The sequence below is a fragment of the Ranitomeya variabilis genome, chromosome 4 (genome assembly GCF_051348905.1).
Source record: "Ranitomeya variabilis isolate aRanVar5 chromosome 4, aRanVar5.hap1, whole genome shotgun sequence".
In the NCBI taxonomy this organism is placed as follows: Eukaryota; Metazoa; Chordata; class Amphibia; order Anura; family Dendrobatidae; genus Ranitomeya; species Ranitomeya variabilis.
The window spans coordinates 725,373,085-725,387,425 of NC_135235.1; the positions used below are offsets into that span (position 1 = coordinate 725,373,085).

Below are 14,341 nucleotides of genomic sequence, written 5' to 3' on the forward strand. Positions count from 1 at the left end.
GCGACACTTTTATTTGATTTCATCAGTATACACCCTTTCCACTTCATGCAACTACAGAGCTATGTGACGAGTGTTACTTGTAGTTTCAGTGATAATGACTGGCAGGATAGGCTGATAACCAAACTTACCACATGCAAGCTGACGAAAAGGCTTGTGTCTGACTATTATACATTCCTAAGATCTGAGACCGAGAGGGAAAAACATTCCACAGGAATAATGAAGTGGCAGCTCAGTGACCCGTCATTAACACCTACTCTGATTCTACAAATGTTGAGGAATACGCTTAAATTTACACCGTTTACATCTTATTGGGAAATGACGTTGAAGATTATGCATAAATCCTATATCTCGCCAAGGCGCAACTTTCTTATGGGTAATATACCGAGTCCGATCTGTTCCAGGTGTGGAGAGGTCGAGGCAGACATGTTCCACTGCTTGTGGGCTTGCCCACAAATCCAACAATTTTGGCAACGCATACTTGTATTTACTCATACGCATACACCATATAGGGTGGCTCTCACTCCAGCCTGGGCTATTTTCGGGTACATTACTAATGAAGGGGCTGTGATCCCCACTTATGGTAGAAAATTCTTGTACATGATTTCGGCCTCGGCCCGGAAAACGATTTTACAAACCTGGCTGGCACCTAATATGCCCACCCTGAGGATCTTCCTGGACAAACTCTCCTTCCTATTTAGGATGGATTGGGTGGAAGCATCCCTTCAGAAAGAACTAAAAACCCAAAATTTTTTTGAACTATGGCAGCCACTTATACCCATTCTTCCGACGCATATACAACAGAGGCTCAAACAATGCTTCTGCACAACTACATGGTTCCTGGAACAGACGGTAGCGGGCCGAGCACCCTTGTGAGTGGAGTTGTCTCTTAAATAACAAATTGGGCGAAGTGCGGAGCCGTGTGTTCCCCCCCCCTTCTCCCCTCCCTTCGACTTTCCCTAGTCTGTCTGTTGACCCCTCCCCCCTCTTTTTTTTTTTTTGTTCTTCATTTTCTCTTTGGCTATAACTTCCCCTCTTTCACCATTTGGGGTTATCTAGTTACAGAATGGTAGTCCACTCGTATTGTATTTCCATGTTGAATTCTATGTTTTTAGCCTTATGTTTATCTTGATTGAGAGGTATTTTGCCTTTAATTTGCAAACTGGAACGCTAAAATAGTTACCGTCTTTAATAATGGGCTTCTGTAATACCGGAAAGAGGGAAATAATCCCGTGCACCTATGTTTGCATATTGATATGCTAATGTTGAAAATGTTTAATTGAAAATGTTTAATAAAAACAGTTTGGAAAAAAAAAAAGATTGAACTTATCTGTGTTTGATTCAAAAATGTCCGCACTATAAAAGGCATCCATCTTGTCATTGAGGTTTGGAATGTCTTTTACAATTTTCATTAACTGATCCTGTATTTTCAGATTAATTTGTGCTGCTCTGTCATGGAATTTTTTTCTGTTGTAGTTCATCTGCTTGTAAATATTCTACTGAAACATCTGGATTTTGTGTGTCTGGTACCAATGATGTGGCGGCATTGTCTTCCTGTTTGTTTGATCGTGTAACAACAGAAGCCTTTTTTATATCTTGGTGCAATTTGGACAATAATTATGTTCGAGCATCAATTTGATCTTCCAATTGTTCATTATGCTCTGACAATATCAAACAATTTGGACAATCGAAGTAATCCCCGTCAGACTCTTGTGTGTTACCTTGTGTGTCAGTATGACCAATGTCCTGTGTGATAGTACATGCTTTATGTATTTGTGTTTCAGTTTTCTCAAAGACTAAATAATTGGACACTCGGACCATGTACATGACATTTTGAAGCTTTCTCTGTAACTTGTTTTACTGAAAAAAACTCTTATCAATTTTAAGATTCTCTTCTTCACATTGGCTATACAAACTAGACCATAATTGTGGATCTGTATGGCTATGAACAAACTCTATATTACTTTTCTTAGAATAATCATGAATAAAATCCATTTTCTCACCTATGGAATGTCTTTTCCGCTAGTGGATTGATCCAACCGTCAATGGATGGTCCTCCGTACCTTTACTGACTGCTCAGACCTCCGCCTGTATGGGACACATGCAGCTCTTTATGGTTGGAGACACAAATCTTCACTCCTCTGTAGGCTCTGTCTGATCCTTGTGACGTGAAATAGTTGAATTCCTGCACCTTGAACAACAGGTGTTTAGCAGAGCTCTCCTCCCCCTGTGTGCAATCAAAAGGAATCCACCCAAAATAGCACAAAAATCAGATTTGGCTGGGCTCCCCAAAATGTTAGAAAGAATAACACTTTCTTCCTTTTTTTTTTTTTTTTTTTTTTTAAGTAAGAGCATGCTGAGGATAGAAAGGAACGCAATATTGAATTATGTGGATAAAACAAATCTCGTTTAACGTTTATTCAAAAGGTGATTACAAAAATGAAGAAAAGTAAGTTCATAGCACCCAAAAATAAGTATTAGATTAAAGAGAAAACAAGCATTCAGTGGTTCTTACATATGGTCTTGAAGTTGATGTGGTCCGGGTTGGAGATTCGTAAAGTATGAGAGATCTCCTAAACAAGAGTTAGGTCGGCTTATATACTATTTTGACCCATAGACTTACATTGGTTTCTATTTTTCCTGTCTCATAACAACATAAGATCTGCCGCTATGTTCATAGCCTCTACCATATTAGAAGAACACTAGTAACTTGCGGAATATGCATATTAGTTATTTGTACATTACCTCATTTTGAAATGCTTAAGCATATAGCCTGTGACCTTTAAGAACCACTTACTATCTCCAAATAGCCACATATTGACAGTTCTGACAAAAGCCCTATAGTTCTGACAAACAGAGAACAGATGTATCGGCCAAAATCCTCAGAGTAACTCAGTCCCTCAATATACAGAGTAGTCAGAACCTGCATATGTTAAGTAATCTATATTTTTTTATTATTGAAATACTAATATTTTACAGTGGCTTACCCTCCTTCTGGAGTGGGTCAATGACTGCCTTCTAGACATCTGTCCAGTGAGCAGTCTTCCTCATGATTGTGGAGCTTACTGAAACAGACTAAGGGACCTTTTTTGAACGTTTAGGAAGCCACTGCAGGTGTTTTTATTCTAATTTACTGACATAATGACTTTTGGGTTTTCATTGGCTGTAGGATATAGTCATCAACAGAAATAAACGCTTGAGATAGATCACTCTGTAATGACTCTAATATAAGAGTTTAATTTTTTAAATTGAAGAACTGAAATAAATTAACTTTTTGATAATATTCTGATTTAATTAGAAGCACTTGTATGTGACTATGTAAAAACAATTAAGAAGTTAAAAAAAGCTTCTCCCCAGTGTGAATTCTTTGGTGGCTAGAAAGAGATGGTTTCCTCACAAAACATTTCCCACATTCTGAACAGGAAAAAGGCTTCTCCCCTGTGTGGGTTTTCTGGTGGCTAACAAGACTCGATTTCTGGTTAAAACATTTCCCACATTCTGAACAGGAAAAAGGCTTCTCCCCTGTGTGGGTTTTCTGGTGGCTAACAAGATAGTCTTTCCTGGTAAAACATTTCCCACATTCTGAACAGGAAAAAGGCTTCTCCCCTGTGTGGGTTTTCTGGTGGCTAACAAGACTCGCTTTGTGGTTAAAACATTTCCCACATTCTGAACAGGAAAAAGGCTTCTCCCCTGTGTGAGATCTATGATGTTTGATAAGACCTGATTTATCTAGAAAACATTTCCCACATTCTGAAAATGAAAAAGGCTTCTCTCCTGGGTGGGTTTTCTGGTGGTTATCAAGATTCGCTTTCCTGTTAAAACATTTCCCACATTCTGAACATGAAAAAGGCTTCTCCCCTGTGTGGGTTTTCTGGTGGCTAACAAGATTCGCTTTCTGGTTAAAACATTTCCCACATTCTGAACATGAAAAAGGGTTCTCCCCTGTGTGGGTTTTCTGGTGGATAACAAGATGCGATTTCTGGTTAAAACATTTCCCACATTCTGAACAGGAAAAAGGCTTCTCTCCTGTGTGAGTTCTTTGGTGGGTAACAAGATGCGCTTTTCGAATAAAACATTTCCCACATTCTGAACAGGAAAAAGGCTTCTCCCCTGTGTGAGATCTATGGTGTCTGATAAGAACGGATTTATCTAGAAAACATTTCCCACATTCTGAACAGGAAAAAGGCTTCTCTCCTGTGTGAGTTCTTTGGTGGGTTACAAGATCCGCTTTTTGAATAAAACATTTCCCACATTCTGAACATGAAAATGGCTTCTCCCCTGTGTGGGTTTTCTGGTGGTTAACAAGATTTTGTTTGTAGTTAAAACATTTCCCACATTCTGAACAGGAAAAAGGCTTCTCCCCTGTGTGGGTTTTCTGGTGGTTAACAAGATTTTGTTTGTAGTTAAAACATTTCCCACATTCTGAACAGGAAAAAGGCTTCTCCCCTGTGTGGGTTTTCTGGTGGCTAACAAGATGCGATTTCTGGTTAAAACATTTCCCACATTCTGAACAGGAAAAAGGCTTCTCCCCTGCGTGGGTTTTCTGGTGGCTAACAAGATTCGATTTACGGTTAAAACATTTCCCACATTCTGAACAGGAAAAAGGCTTCTCCCCTGTGTGGGTTTTCTGGTGGATAACAAGAAGCTCTTTCCTGGTAAAACATTTCCCACATTCTGAACAGGAAAAAGGCTTCTCCCCTGTGTGAGATCTATGGTGTCTGACAAAATCTGATTTCTGGTTAAAACATCTCCCACACTTGGAACAAGAAAATCTATTGTCTGCTTTGTGAAGTTTTTGTTGCTTGAGAAATGACTTTTCTAGGGGAAAACTATTTCCATATTCTGAAAATGAAAAGGTCTTCATTGTTTTAGGAGCAGTTTGATTTTTAATGCTTATTTTGTGACTCTGATTTTCATTAGTACTAGGTAATGAATCAGAAGACAGGACCTGTTCCAAATGATCAGATGACAGATCTTTGCTGTGAAGGGATGATGGTATATTTGGAGTAATGGCATTCACTTCAATTGTATCCTGTGGGATCTCAAGATTATCTGATTTAAACATTGAAGATGTCGGCTGTCCTGCTGATCTCCTGGTACGGTCATCTGCCAAGAATAAAACCAATTATTATTTTAGAATAAAATATCCTTGAATTCTATATTTTTGAACATTTCTACTTAAACGGTCTGTAAAAATGGCAAGTTATGCAAAATTATTGAATTATTCACCAAGACAATGACAGTTTATAGTTTACTAGACTGTGCTCAAAACCACATTAAGCATCCATGCTTTTGGCATTACTATAGTGAGAAGAAACCACTTATTTTACGGCATGTGTATCTCCTGGAGCACAATCTGGGCACTATGTGTTGGGTAATAACTTGGGATATTTGCAATTTTCACTTTCCAACATCCACTGCGCGTGCTCATATCTGGAAACTGCAGTGCAGTCAAAATAGTCACTATTCCTATAGATTAATTTATTGAGGGTTATAATTTACAAAATGGAGTCACTTTATAAGGATTTCATCAGATCTGGTTTTCTGCAATTTTGTCATATTAGGGATTCTGCAAATGGTGTGCCCCATCTCCTCTGCAATCTGCTCCTGCAATGTCTGCTTCGGACACCAGACGCGGGTTACTAATTTTGCAGGCGATGCTGGCAACAGAGGTGGGGTTGGAACCAGAGGCTCTTGGCGGTGCAGGCTCTTCCCAGCCACTAAGATTAGGGTGCCTGGTATCTGTAGTACCATCCAGTCTGGCAGTATGGGTATGTGTGCTATTAGCTGCAGTAATCTGCTCCCCGTTTCTGTTTTAGCCAATTGGAAAGCGCCAAACATTTTTTAATCAGATAAATTTGTATTAACGATAACAAGATTTACAACAGATCACATGTTCATTCATACTCATTTTATGTTTTACAGTAAATTGGAGACGATATCAGGAGCAAACAATAATTCGTCCATAGTTGACAATATCAAACAGAGTTCCAGTTTACCATAAGTTGTACTCTATAATACTATATACTGGTATAACATTAATTAATCCTATCCAACCACGGATGTCATAATTTATGGAAGAAATTCAGCTTGTCCCTCCTGGTGTAATGCTTTTCTCAAGCTCAGTTGTGTGGTTCGTTTGAGCAATGAATTCACGTCTGGACGGAGGCTCCTCCCTAACCCAATATTTTGCAATCAGTTTCCTTGCAGCAAACGATAATCTTGCAATTACAATTTTAGTCGTATTGTCAGTTAATATTTCCTCCACATACCCTAATATACATATCAATGGATCCCTAGGAATAACGCACCCGTACACTACTCCAATGCAGTTCAACACTACAATCCAATAGGAGGACAATCTGGGACAATGCCAAAGCACATGCAATATGTCCACCTGAGATTGCCAACACCTTGGACAATCAGAGTTGGACTTCAAAAGCACCACACCTTAAGGTACCTTCACACGAAGCAACGCTGCAGCGATAGCGACAACGATGCCGATCGCTGCAGCGTCGCTGTTTGATCGCTGGAGAGCTGTCACACAGACAGCTCTCTAGCGACTAACGATGCCGAGGTCCCCGGGTAACCAGGGTAAACATCGGGTTGCTAAGCGCAGAGCCGCGCTTAGTAACCCGATGTTTACCCTGGTTACCAGCGTAAAAGTAAAAAAAACAAACAGTACATACTCACCTGCGCGTCCCCCAGCGTCTGCTTCCTGACACTGACTGAGCTCCGGCCCCAACAGTACAGCGGTGACGTCACCGCTGTGCTTTCACTTTCACTTTAGGGCCGGCGCTCAGCAAGTGTCAGGAAGCAGACGCTGGGGGACGCGCAGGTGAGTATGTACTGTTTGTTTTTTTTACTTTTACGCTGGTAACCAGGGTAAACATCGGGTTACTAAGCACGGCCCTGCGCTTAGTAACCCGATGTTTACCCTGGTTACCAGTGTAAAACATCGCTGGTATCGTTGCTTTTGCTGTCAAACACAACGATACACGGCGATCGGACGACCAAATAAAGTTCTGAACTTTATTCAGCGACCAGCGACATCACAGCAGGATCCTGATCGCTGCTGCGTGTCAAATGAAACGATATCGCTAGCCAGGACGCTGCAACGTCACGGATCGCTAGCGATGTCGTTTCAAAGTCGTTTCGTGTGAAGGTACCTTTACTACAGCTTGAAGCATATTGCCGGAATCTGCCAGATACAGCCTTGATCTCCTCTAGTTCAGTCCTCTGTGCTCAGCTCCCAGCTTGTGTATTTGTTTCCTGTTGTGACCCCGGCCTGTTTACTGACTACTCCTATGTCTCCTGAGTTAGTATTTTCTCTGGCCTCGTGGTTCTGACACAGTTATCTGTCTATTCTTCTTCCCATCTTACTCCACAGAACAGCAGGTTACACTGTGCCCCAAGCCTAGGGGTCTCTGTGTAAGTCCAAATCCATGTAGAGGGGTTAAAGAAGTTAAAGGGTAATGGGCAAAATTGTGACTATAGACAATAACACATCTACTGAAATGATCAAGCTGAACAATCATCCTCAGGAAAAAAAAATGAGTAGTGGTGAAACTTCTCTGGAGTAATTGGAGTATGGGACTTGGTGGCTCTAAGCAATATAAACTATCGGTATGGGACTTGGTGGCTCTAAGCAATATAAACTATCATAAGGACCAATATTTACTGTCAGATGAATATCAAGAAGAAATATTAGACATTTAAATAGAACTTTTTATAATAGTGCAGAGCTGAGGGATCTTAAATTTAGATCTCAGATATTTGGTAATTGAAACCTTTTTCTAAACACTACCAGGGAGTTACAGACTCAGATAAGTGAGGCAGGCCGATCCCACCGCAATCAAACTATCATGCAGAATGAAAAGTTACATCCTCAACAACAACATAGGTATGAGGGGAGAACTCCAACACTAAACCGGAGTTGCACTCATTTATGGTGGACTACTGGAGCTACTATGAGTCCTGACCAGAAGAGTAGAGAAAGTATTAGCGCCCCCATTTCAGGAGAGATTACTGCACAATCCGAATTAACGTATATACTCGAGTATAAGCCGACCCGAGTATAAGCCGAGACTCCTAATTTTGCCACCAAAAAATGGGAAAACTTAATGACTCGAGTATAAGCCTAGGGTGGAAAATGCAGCAGCTACCGGTAAATGTCAAAAATAAAAATAGATACCAATAAAAGTAAAATTAATTGAGACATCAGTAGGTTAAGTGTTTTTGAATATCCATATTGAATCAGGAGCCCCATATAATGCTCCATACAGTTCATGATGGGCCCCATAAGATGCTCCATACAAAATACGCCCCATATAATGCTGCACAAATGCTGATTATGGCCCCATAAGATGCTCCATACAGACAATTGCCCCACATAATGCTGCACAAATCTTGATTATGGCCCTGTAAGATGCTCCACAGATATTTGCCCCCATATAATGCTGCACAAATGCTGATTGTGCCCCCATAAGATGCTCCATAAAGTCATTTGCCCCATGTAATGCTCCATAAATGCTGATTATGGCCCCATAAGATGCTCCATAAAGTAATTTGCCCCATATGCTGTTACTGCGATAAAAAAAAAAAAAATCACATACTCACCTCTCGTCGCTCAGGCTCCCGGCACTTACTATATTCACCTGCTCCGTGTTCCACCGCTGCCAGCCGCCGCTACATTCCACGTCCACTGAACTCACTGCTCAGGCAGAGGGCGGCGTGCACTAATAGCGTCACCGCTATGAGCATCAGTGCAGTGGACGGGGAACGTAGCGGCGGCTGGCGACGGTGGAACGGGGAGCAGGAGAATATCCCGCACTGCTTATACTCACCTGCTCCTGGCGCGGTCCCTGCACATCTGTTTCCCGGCGCCGGCAGCTTCATCCTGTAGTGAGCGGTCACATTGTACCGCTCATTACAGTAATGAATATGCAGCTCCACCCCTATGGAAGTGGAGTCGGGTCCATATTCATTACTGTAATGAGCGGTACCATGTGACCGTTCACTACAGGAAGAAGCTGCCGGCGCCGGGGAACCAGGGACACCGTGCCAGGAGCAGGTGAGTATGCTTAGACAGCTGCCACTCCACCTCCCCTGCCGACCCCTGGGTATGACTCAAGTATAAGCTGAGAGGGGCAATTTCAGCCTAAAAAAATGGGCTGAAATTCTCGGTTTATACTCGAGTATATACGCTATTTAGGATTGAAAACATAATGGAATTTATGACGTGGAGTGAATCCATGAAACCAGGGCTCGAGTCATGCCAACACATCTTCTGCAGGCAAGAATAAATGTACAGTGGGTACGGAAAGTATTCAGACCCCTTTCAATTTTTCACTCTTTGTTTCATTGCAGCCATTTGGTAATTTCAAAAAAGTTCATTTTTCTCATTAATGTACACTCTGCACCCCATCTTGACTGAAAACAAAACAGAAACGTAGAAATTTTTGCAAATTTAATATAAAAGAAAACCTGAAATATCACATGGTCATAAGTATGCAGACCCTTTGCTCAGACACTCATATATAAGTCCCATGCTGTCCATTTCCTTGTGATCCTCCTTGAGATGGTTCTACGCCTTCATTGGAGGCCAGCTGGGTTTAATTAACCCCCGAAGCCTTTTTCAGTTTTGCGTTTTCGTTTTTCACTCCCCTTCTTCTCAGAGACATATCTTTTTTATTTTTCCATCAATATGGCCATGTGAGGACTTGTTTTTGCGGGACGACTTGTACTTTTGAATGCCACCATTGATTTTACCATGTCGTGTACTAGAAAACGGGAAAAAATTCCAAGTGCGGTGAAATTTAAAAAATAAAAGTGCAATCTCACACTTGTTATTTGTTTGGCTTTTTTGCTACATTCACTAAACTGACCGGCCATTATGATTCTCCAGGTCATTACGAGTTCATACACAACAAACATGTCTAGGTTCTTTTTTATCTATGTGGTGAAAAAAAAACAAAAAAACTTTGTTAAAAAATAAAATTTGCGCCATTTTCCGATACCCGTAGTGTCTCATTTTTCGTGATCTCAGGTTGGGTGAGGGCTTTTTTTTTTTTTTGTGCGCCGAGCTGACGTTTTTAATGACACCATGTTGGTGCAGATACGATCTTTTGCTTGCCCATTGTTGCATTTTAATGCAATGTCGCGGCGACCAAAGAAACCATAATTCTGGCGTTTTGACTTTTTTTCTCACTATGTCGTTTAGCAACCAGATTAAACCATTTTTTTTTTATAGATCAGGCGATTCTGAACGCAGCGGCGCCAAATATGTGTATGTTTGATTTTATTTTTATTGTTTTATTTTGAATGGGCGAAAGGGGGCTGATTTGAATTTTTATATTTTTTATATTTTTAAAAACTTTTTTGTTATACTTTTGGCATGCTTCAATAGTCTCCATAGGAGACTAGAAGCTGCCACAACCCGATCGGCTCTGCTACATAGAGGCGATGTTCAGGTCATCTCTATGTAGCTGATTTACTCACTTGCTATGAGCGCCGACCACTGGGTGGCGCTCACAGGAAGCCGTCACTGATAACCATAGAGGTTTCCAGGAGACCTCAGATTGTCATGCCAACACACCGGTGACCCGCGATCACCTGACGAGTTGTCACCGGTGTGCGTATTTCCTTCGCGATCGCCAGAAGCAAAATTTAAATGCCGCTTCAGAGTTTGACAGCGGCATTTAACTGGTTAATAGCCGTGGGTGGATCTCGATTCCACCTGTGGCTATTGTGGGCACATGTCAGCTGTTCAAAACAGCTGACATGTCCCCCCAAAGATGTGGGCTCACCGCTGGAGCCCACATCAAAGGGAGGAAGTCTGACATCAGCGTACTATTATGCCCGATGTCAGTAAGGGGTTAAACTGATAGGACTTGAGTGGGAAAGGCACACACCTGTCTATATAAGACCTCACAGCTCACAGTGCATGTCAGACCAAATGAGAATCATGAGGTCAAAGGAACTGGCCAAGGAGCTCAGAGACAGAATAGTGGCAAGGCACAGATCTGGCCAAGGTTACAAAAGAATTTCTGCAGTACTCAAGGTTCCTAAGAGCACAGTGGCCTCCATAATCTTTAAATGGAAGAAGTTTGGGACCATCACAAGTCTTCCTAGACCTGGCCGTTTGCCAAATTGTGCAATCGTGGGAGAAGAGCCTTGGTGAGAGAGGTAAAGAAGAACCCCAAGATCAGTGTGGCTGAGCTCCACAGATGCAGTAGGCAGATGGGAGAAAGTTCCACAAAGTCAACTATCGCTGCAGCCCTCCACCAGTCGGGCCTTTATGGCAGAGTGGCCCTGAAGCAAGAGTTTGCTAAAAAAACACATGAAGGACTCCCAGACTATGAGAAATAAGATTCTCTGGTCTGATGAGACAAAGATGGACCTTTTTAGTGATAATTCTAAGCGGTATGTGTGGAGAAAACCAGGCACTGCTCATCACCTGCCCAATACAATCCCAACAGTGAAACATGATGGTGGCAGCATCATGTTATGGGGGTGTTTTTCAGCAGCAGAGACAGGACGACTGGTTGTCATTGAAGGAAACATGAATGCAGCCAAGTACAGAGATATCCTGGATGAAAACCACTTTCAGAGTGCTCTGGACCTCAGACTTGGCTTGGTTCACCTTCCAACAAGACAATGATCCTAAGCACACAGCTAAAATAACAGAGGAGTGGCTTCAGAACACCTCTGTGACTATTCTTGACTGGCCCAGCCAGAGCCCTGACCTAAACCCAATTGAGCATCTCTGGCGAGACCTGAAAATTGCTGCCCACCAATGTTCACCATCCCACCTGACCAAACTAGAAGATCTGCAAGGAAGAATGGCAGAGGATCCCCAAATCCAGGTGTGAAGAACTTGTTGCATCATTCCCAAGAAGACTCATGCCTGTACTAGTTGTAAAGGTGCCTCTACTCAATACTGAGCAAAGGGTCTGAATACTTATGACCATGTGATATTTCAGTTTTTCTTTTTTTAATGGAACTTTTTTAAGGAACTACATTCCTGTTTTTTTCAGTCAAGATGGGGTGCAGAGTGTACATTAATGAGAAAAAAATGAACTTTTTTGAATTTACCAAATGGCTGCAATGAAACAGAGTGAAAAATTTAAAGTGGTCTGAATACTTTCTGTACCCACTGTACATTTATTCACGCCTGCAGGAGATGTGTTGGCTCTAGCCCTGGTTTCGTGGATTCACTCCACGTCATAAATTACATTATGTTTTCAATCGTAAGGAATTCAGATTGTGCAGTAATCTCTCCTGAAATGGGGGCGCTAATACTTTCTCTACGCTACTTTCCGTACCCAGTGTATATTACAGCCATCAGTCACGCACAACTTAGAGATCCAAAATAGGATGACCAGCCATAGACATAATATTAGGAAAGGTGTAATCTGTCTGCTTCGGCATTTCATTTTAGAATATGAACGAGATCCCACCAGTTTAAGACTCATTATATTAGAACAAATATCAGAACGTGTCTAATAGGTCAGAAAGACTTGTGACTAGAGAATCCTATTGGATTATTAAACTATCCACACTTAAACCGGAGGATTTTCCATGTACATATATTTTTCTTTATATGGATTTTGTTGTGCATCCAATATGTATTTTACATCTATTTATATTGTTTTGTATACGATGAAAAGTTTCTATACAAAAAACTGCACCATGGCGCGGTTTAATTAATGAATTAAGCAACTGGATTAGTGACGCCGTTCTGGAGGATATAAAACATCCACAATGTATCATTTGTATATAGGAACAAAGTCCAGCTCACCATACCGACATTCCCCAGGTCTCGGAGCACGGAACCGCTGTGTCAGGGCGTGAACAAACAGGAAAAAAGGAGAAGATCCAGCTCAACGATGTAGTGAAAAGTCCATAGTTTATTTCACCTCGAAAATAGCATGGTGTAAGGACAAAACATCAGCATACAAAAGGGTTAAAAACCAGGATCCTGGTTTTTAACCCTTTTGTATGCTGATGTTTTGTCCTTACACCATGCTATTTTCGAGGTGAAATAAACTATGGACTTTTCACTACATCGTTGAGCTGGATCTTCTCCTTTTATCATTTGTATATGCCTGAGGAAGGAGCTGGTTCACATCGGAAATGGGTAGAATATTAAAATGAAAAGCTTGTTGTTTTTTTTACGTTCATTTGTTTTGATGCCCAACTTTATGGCTCAGCACTTGGCAGCACTTTTCTAAGCCCTGATTTTTTCCTTCTTCCCACATCAGGGATTTTGGAAGCCAACAGCATCATTACCCTCCGTTTTCTCTAAAAGGCGCATCATAATATTTTTCTACCTTGTCAGCACATTCTATGTACGCTGCCATTTGCCTTTGTAGTTTACAGATCTGGGCAGGTAACGGTCAAAGTCTTCTAATCTCAGGGGGTAGTTGGATCCTCCAGGTTGTAAGTTCTATAGAAAAGGGCTTTCAACGCCCAAAGCCACTTGGACAGTTTTGCGTGGAGGAGAATGTTGTGGTCTAGAGGCAAAATGGTGATCACACGATTGTGATACTGCCGGACTACACCACCGATAAAGCAGCCACAGCCGGAGACTGAGAAGAATCTGTGACTTCTCTGCATTTAGTGGTCACTACTCACCTGGGTTGTCATATGTAGGAATCTCCTCTTTACACCACTCATCACCCCTCACATATGTCTCTGTAGTATTAATATGGGTCAGATCTTCACCCTGAAACAAATATTGTAAAAGTCACAGATAGATGGAGAAGTCACATCTATGATCAGCTCTAATCCTGCCATCTCCACCGTTCTCATTACACATGTATAAAACATATAATACTGGTGGATAAAGCAACACTGAGCACAAGACCTTCACAGCCGTCTACACATTGTGACAGAGTCACTGGTAAGGTGATAGAGGGGAGATATGTAGAAAAAGCAACAACCAACAGCACTCAAATGACCAGGATGAACGCTCCAAAGTCCATGGATCCAATAGGACGAATACTCACAAATGTAGAAAAAGGAGCAGCATCCGTTCCAGGTGAAAGATGTATCAGGAAAAAGTCTTTATTCTGCCATCATATAATACAACGTTTCGGCCACATGGCCTTTGTCAAGCATACAAACATAGTCTACATGGCCACCTTAAATAGTGTGGAGCCAAAACCAGCAGCAATCACCAGCAAGAGGCGGCCTTTATTTTATAATGTCGAAAAATAAAAAATACATAGATCACGCCATTTCATCTTAAAATATGTGCAATATAAAAGTGCCACATTCACATAATACCCCAAATCATATACAAAACACAGGGAGTGCTGTAATCCTACCGCAATCATCT

At 41.4% G+C, this 14,341-nt stretch overlaps 1 protein-coding gene across 2 annotated transcripts in view; it reads right to left on the reverse strand.

Moving 5' to 3' along the window:
• Window positions 1-2,023: 2,023 nt before the first annotated feature.
• Window positions 2,024-14,341, reverse strand: part of LOC143766680 (uncharacterized) — a 59,687-nt gene continuing 47,369 nt past the window's right edge. For both annotated transcript variants that reach the window (XM_077254533.1, XM_077254532.1), the window contains 2 exons: window positions 13,636-13,726; window positions 2,024-5,103 (listed from right to left, as the gene is read on the reverse strand). In XM_077254533.1, the coding sequence (XP_077110648.1) occupies window positions 3,326-5,103; window positions 13,636-13,726 (1,869 nt within the window). In that variant the 3' untranslated portion in view covers window positions 2,024-3,325. The remainder of the gene's footprint in view (window positions 5,104-13,635; window positions 13,727-14,341) is intronic.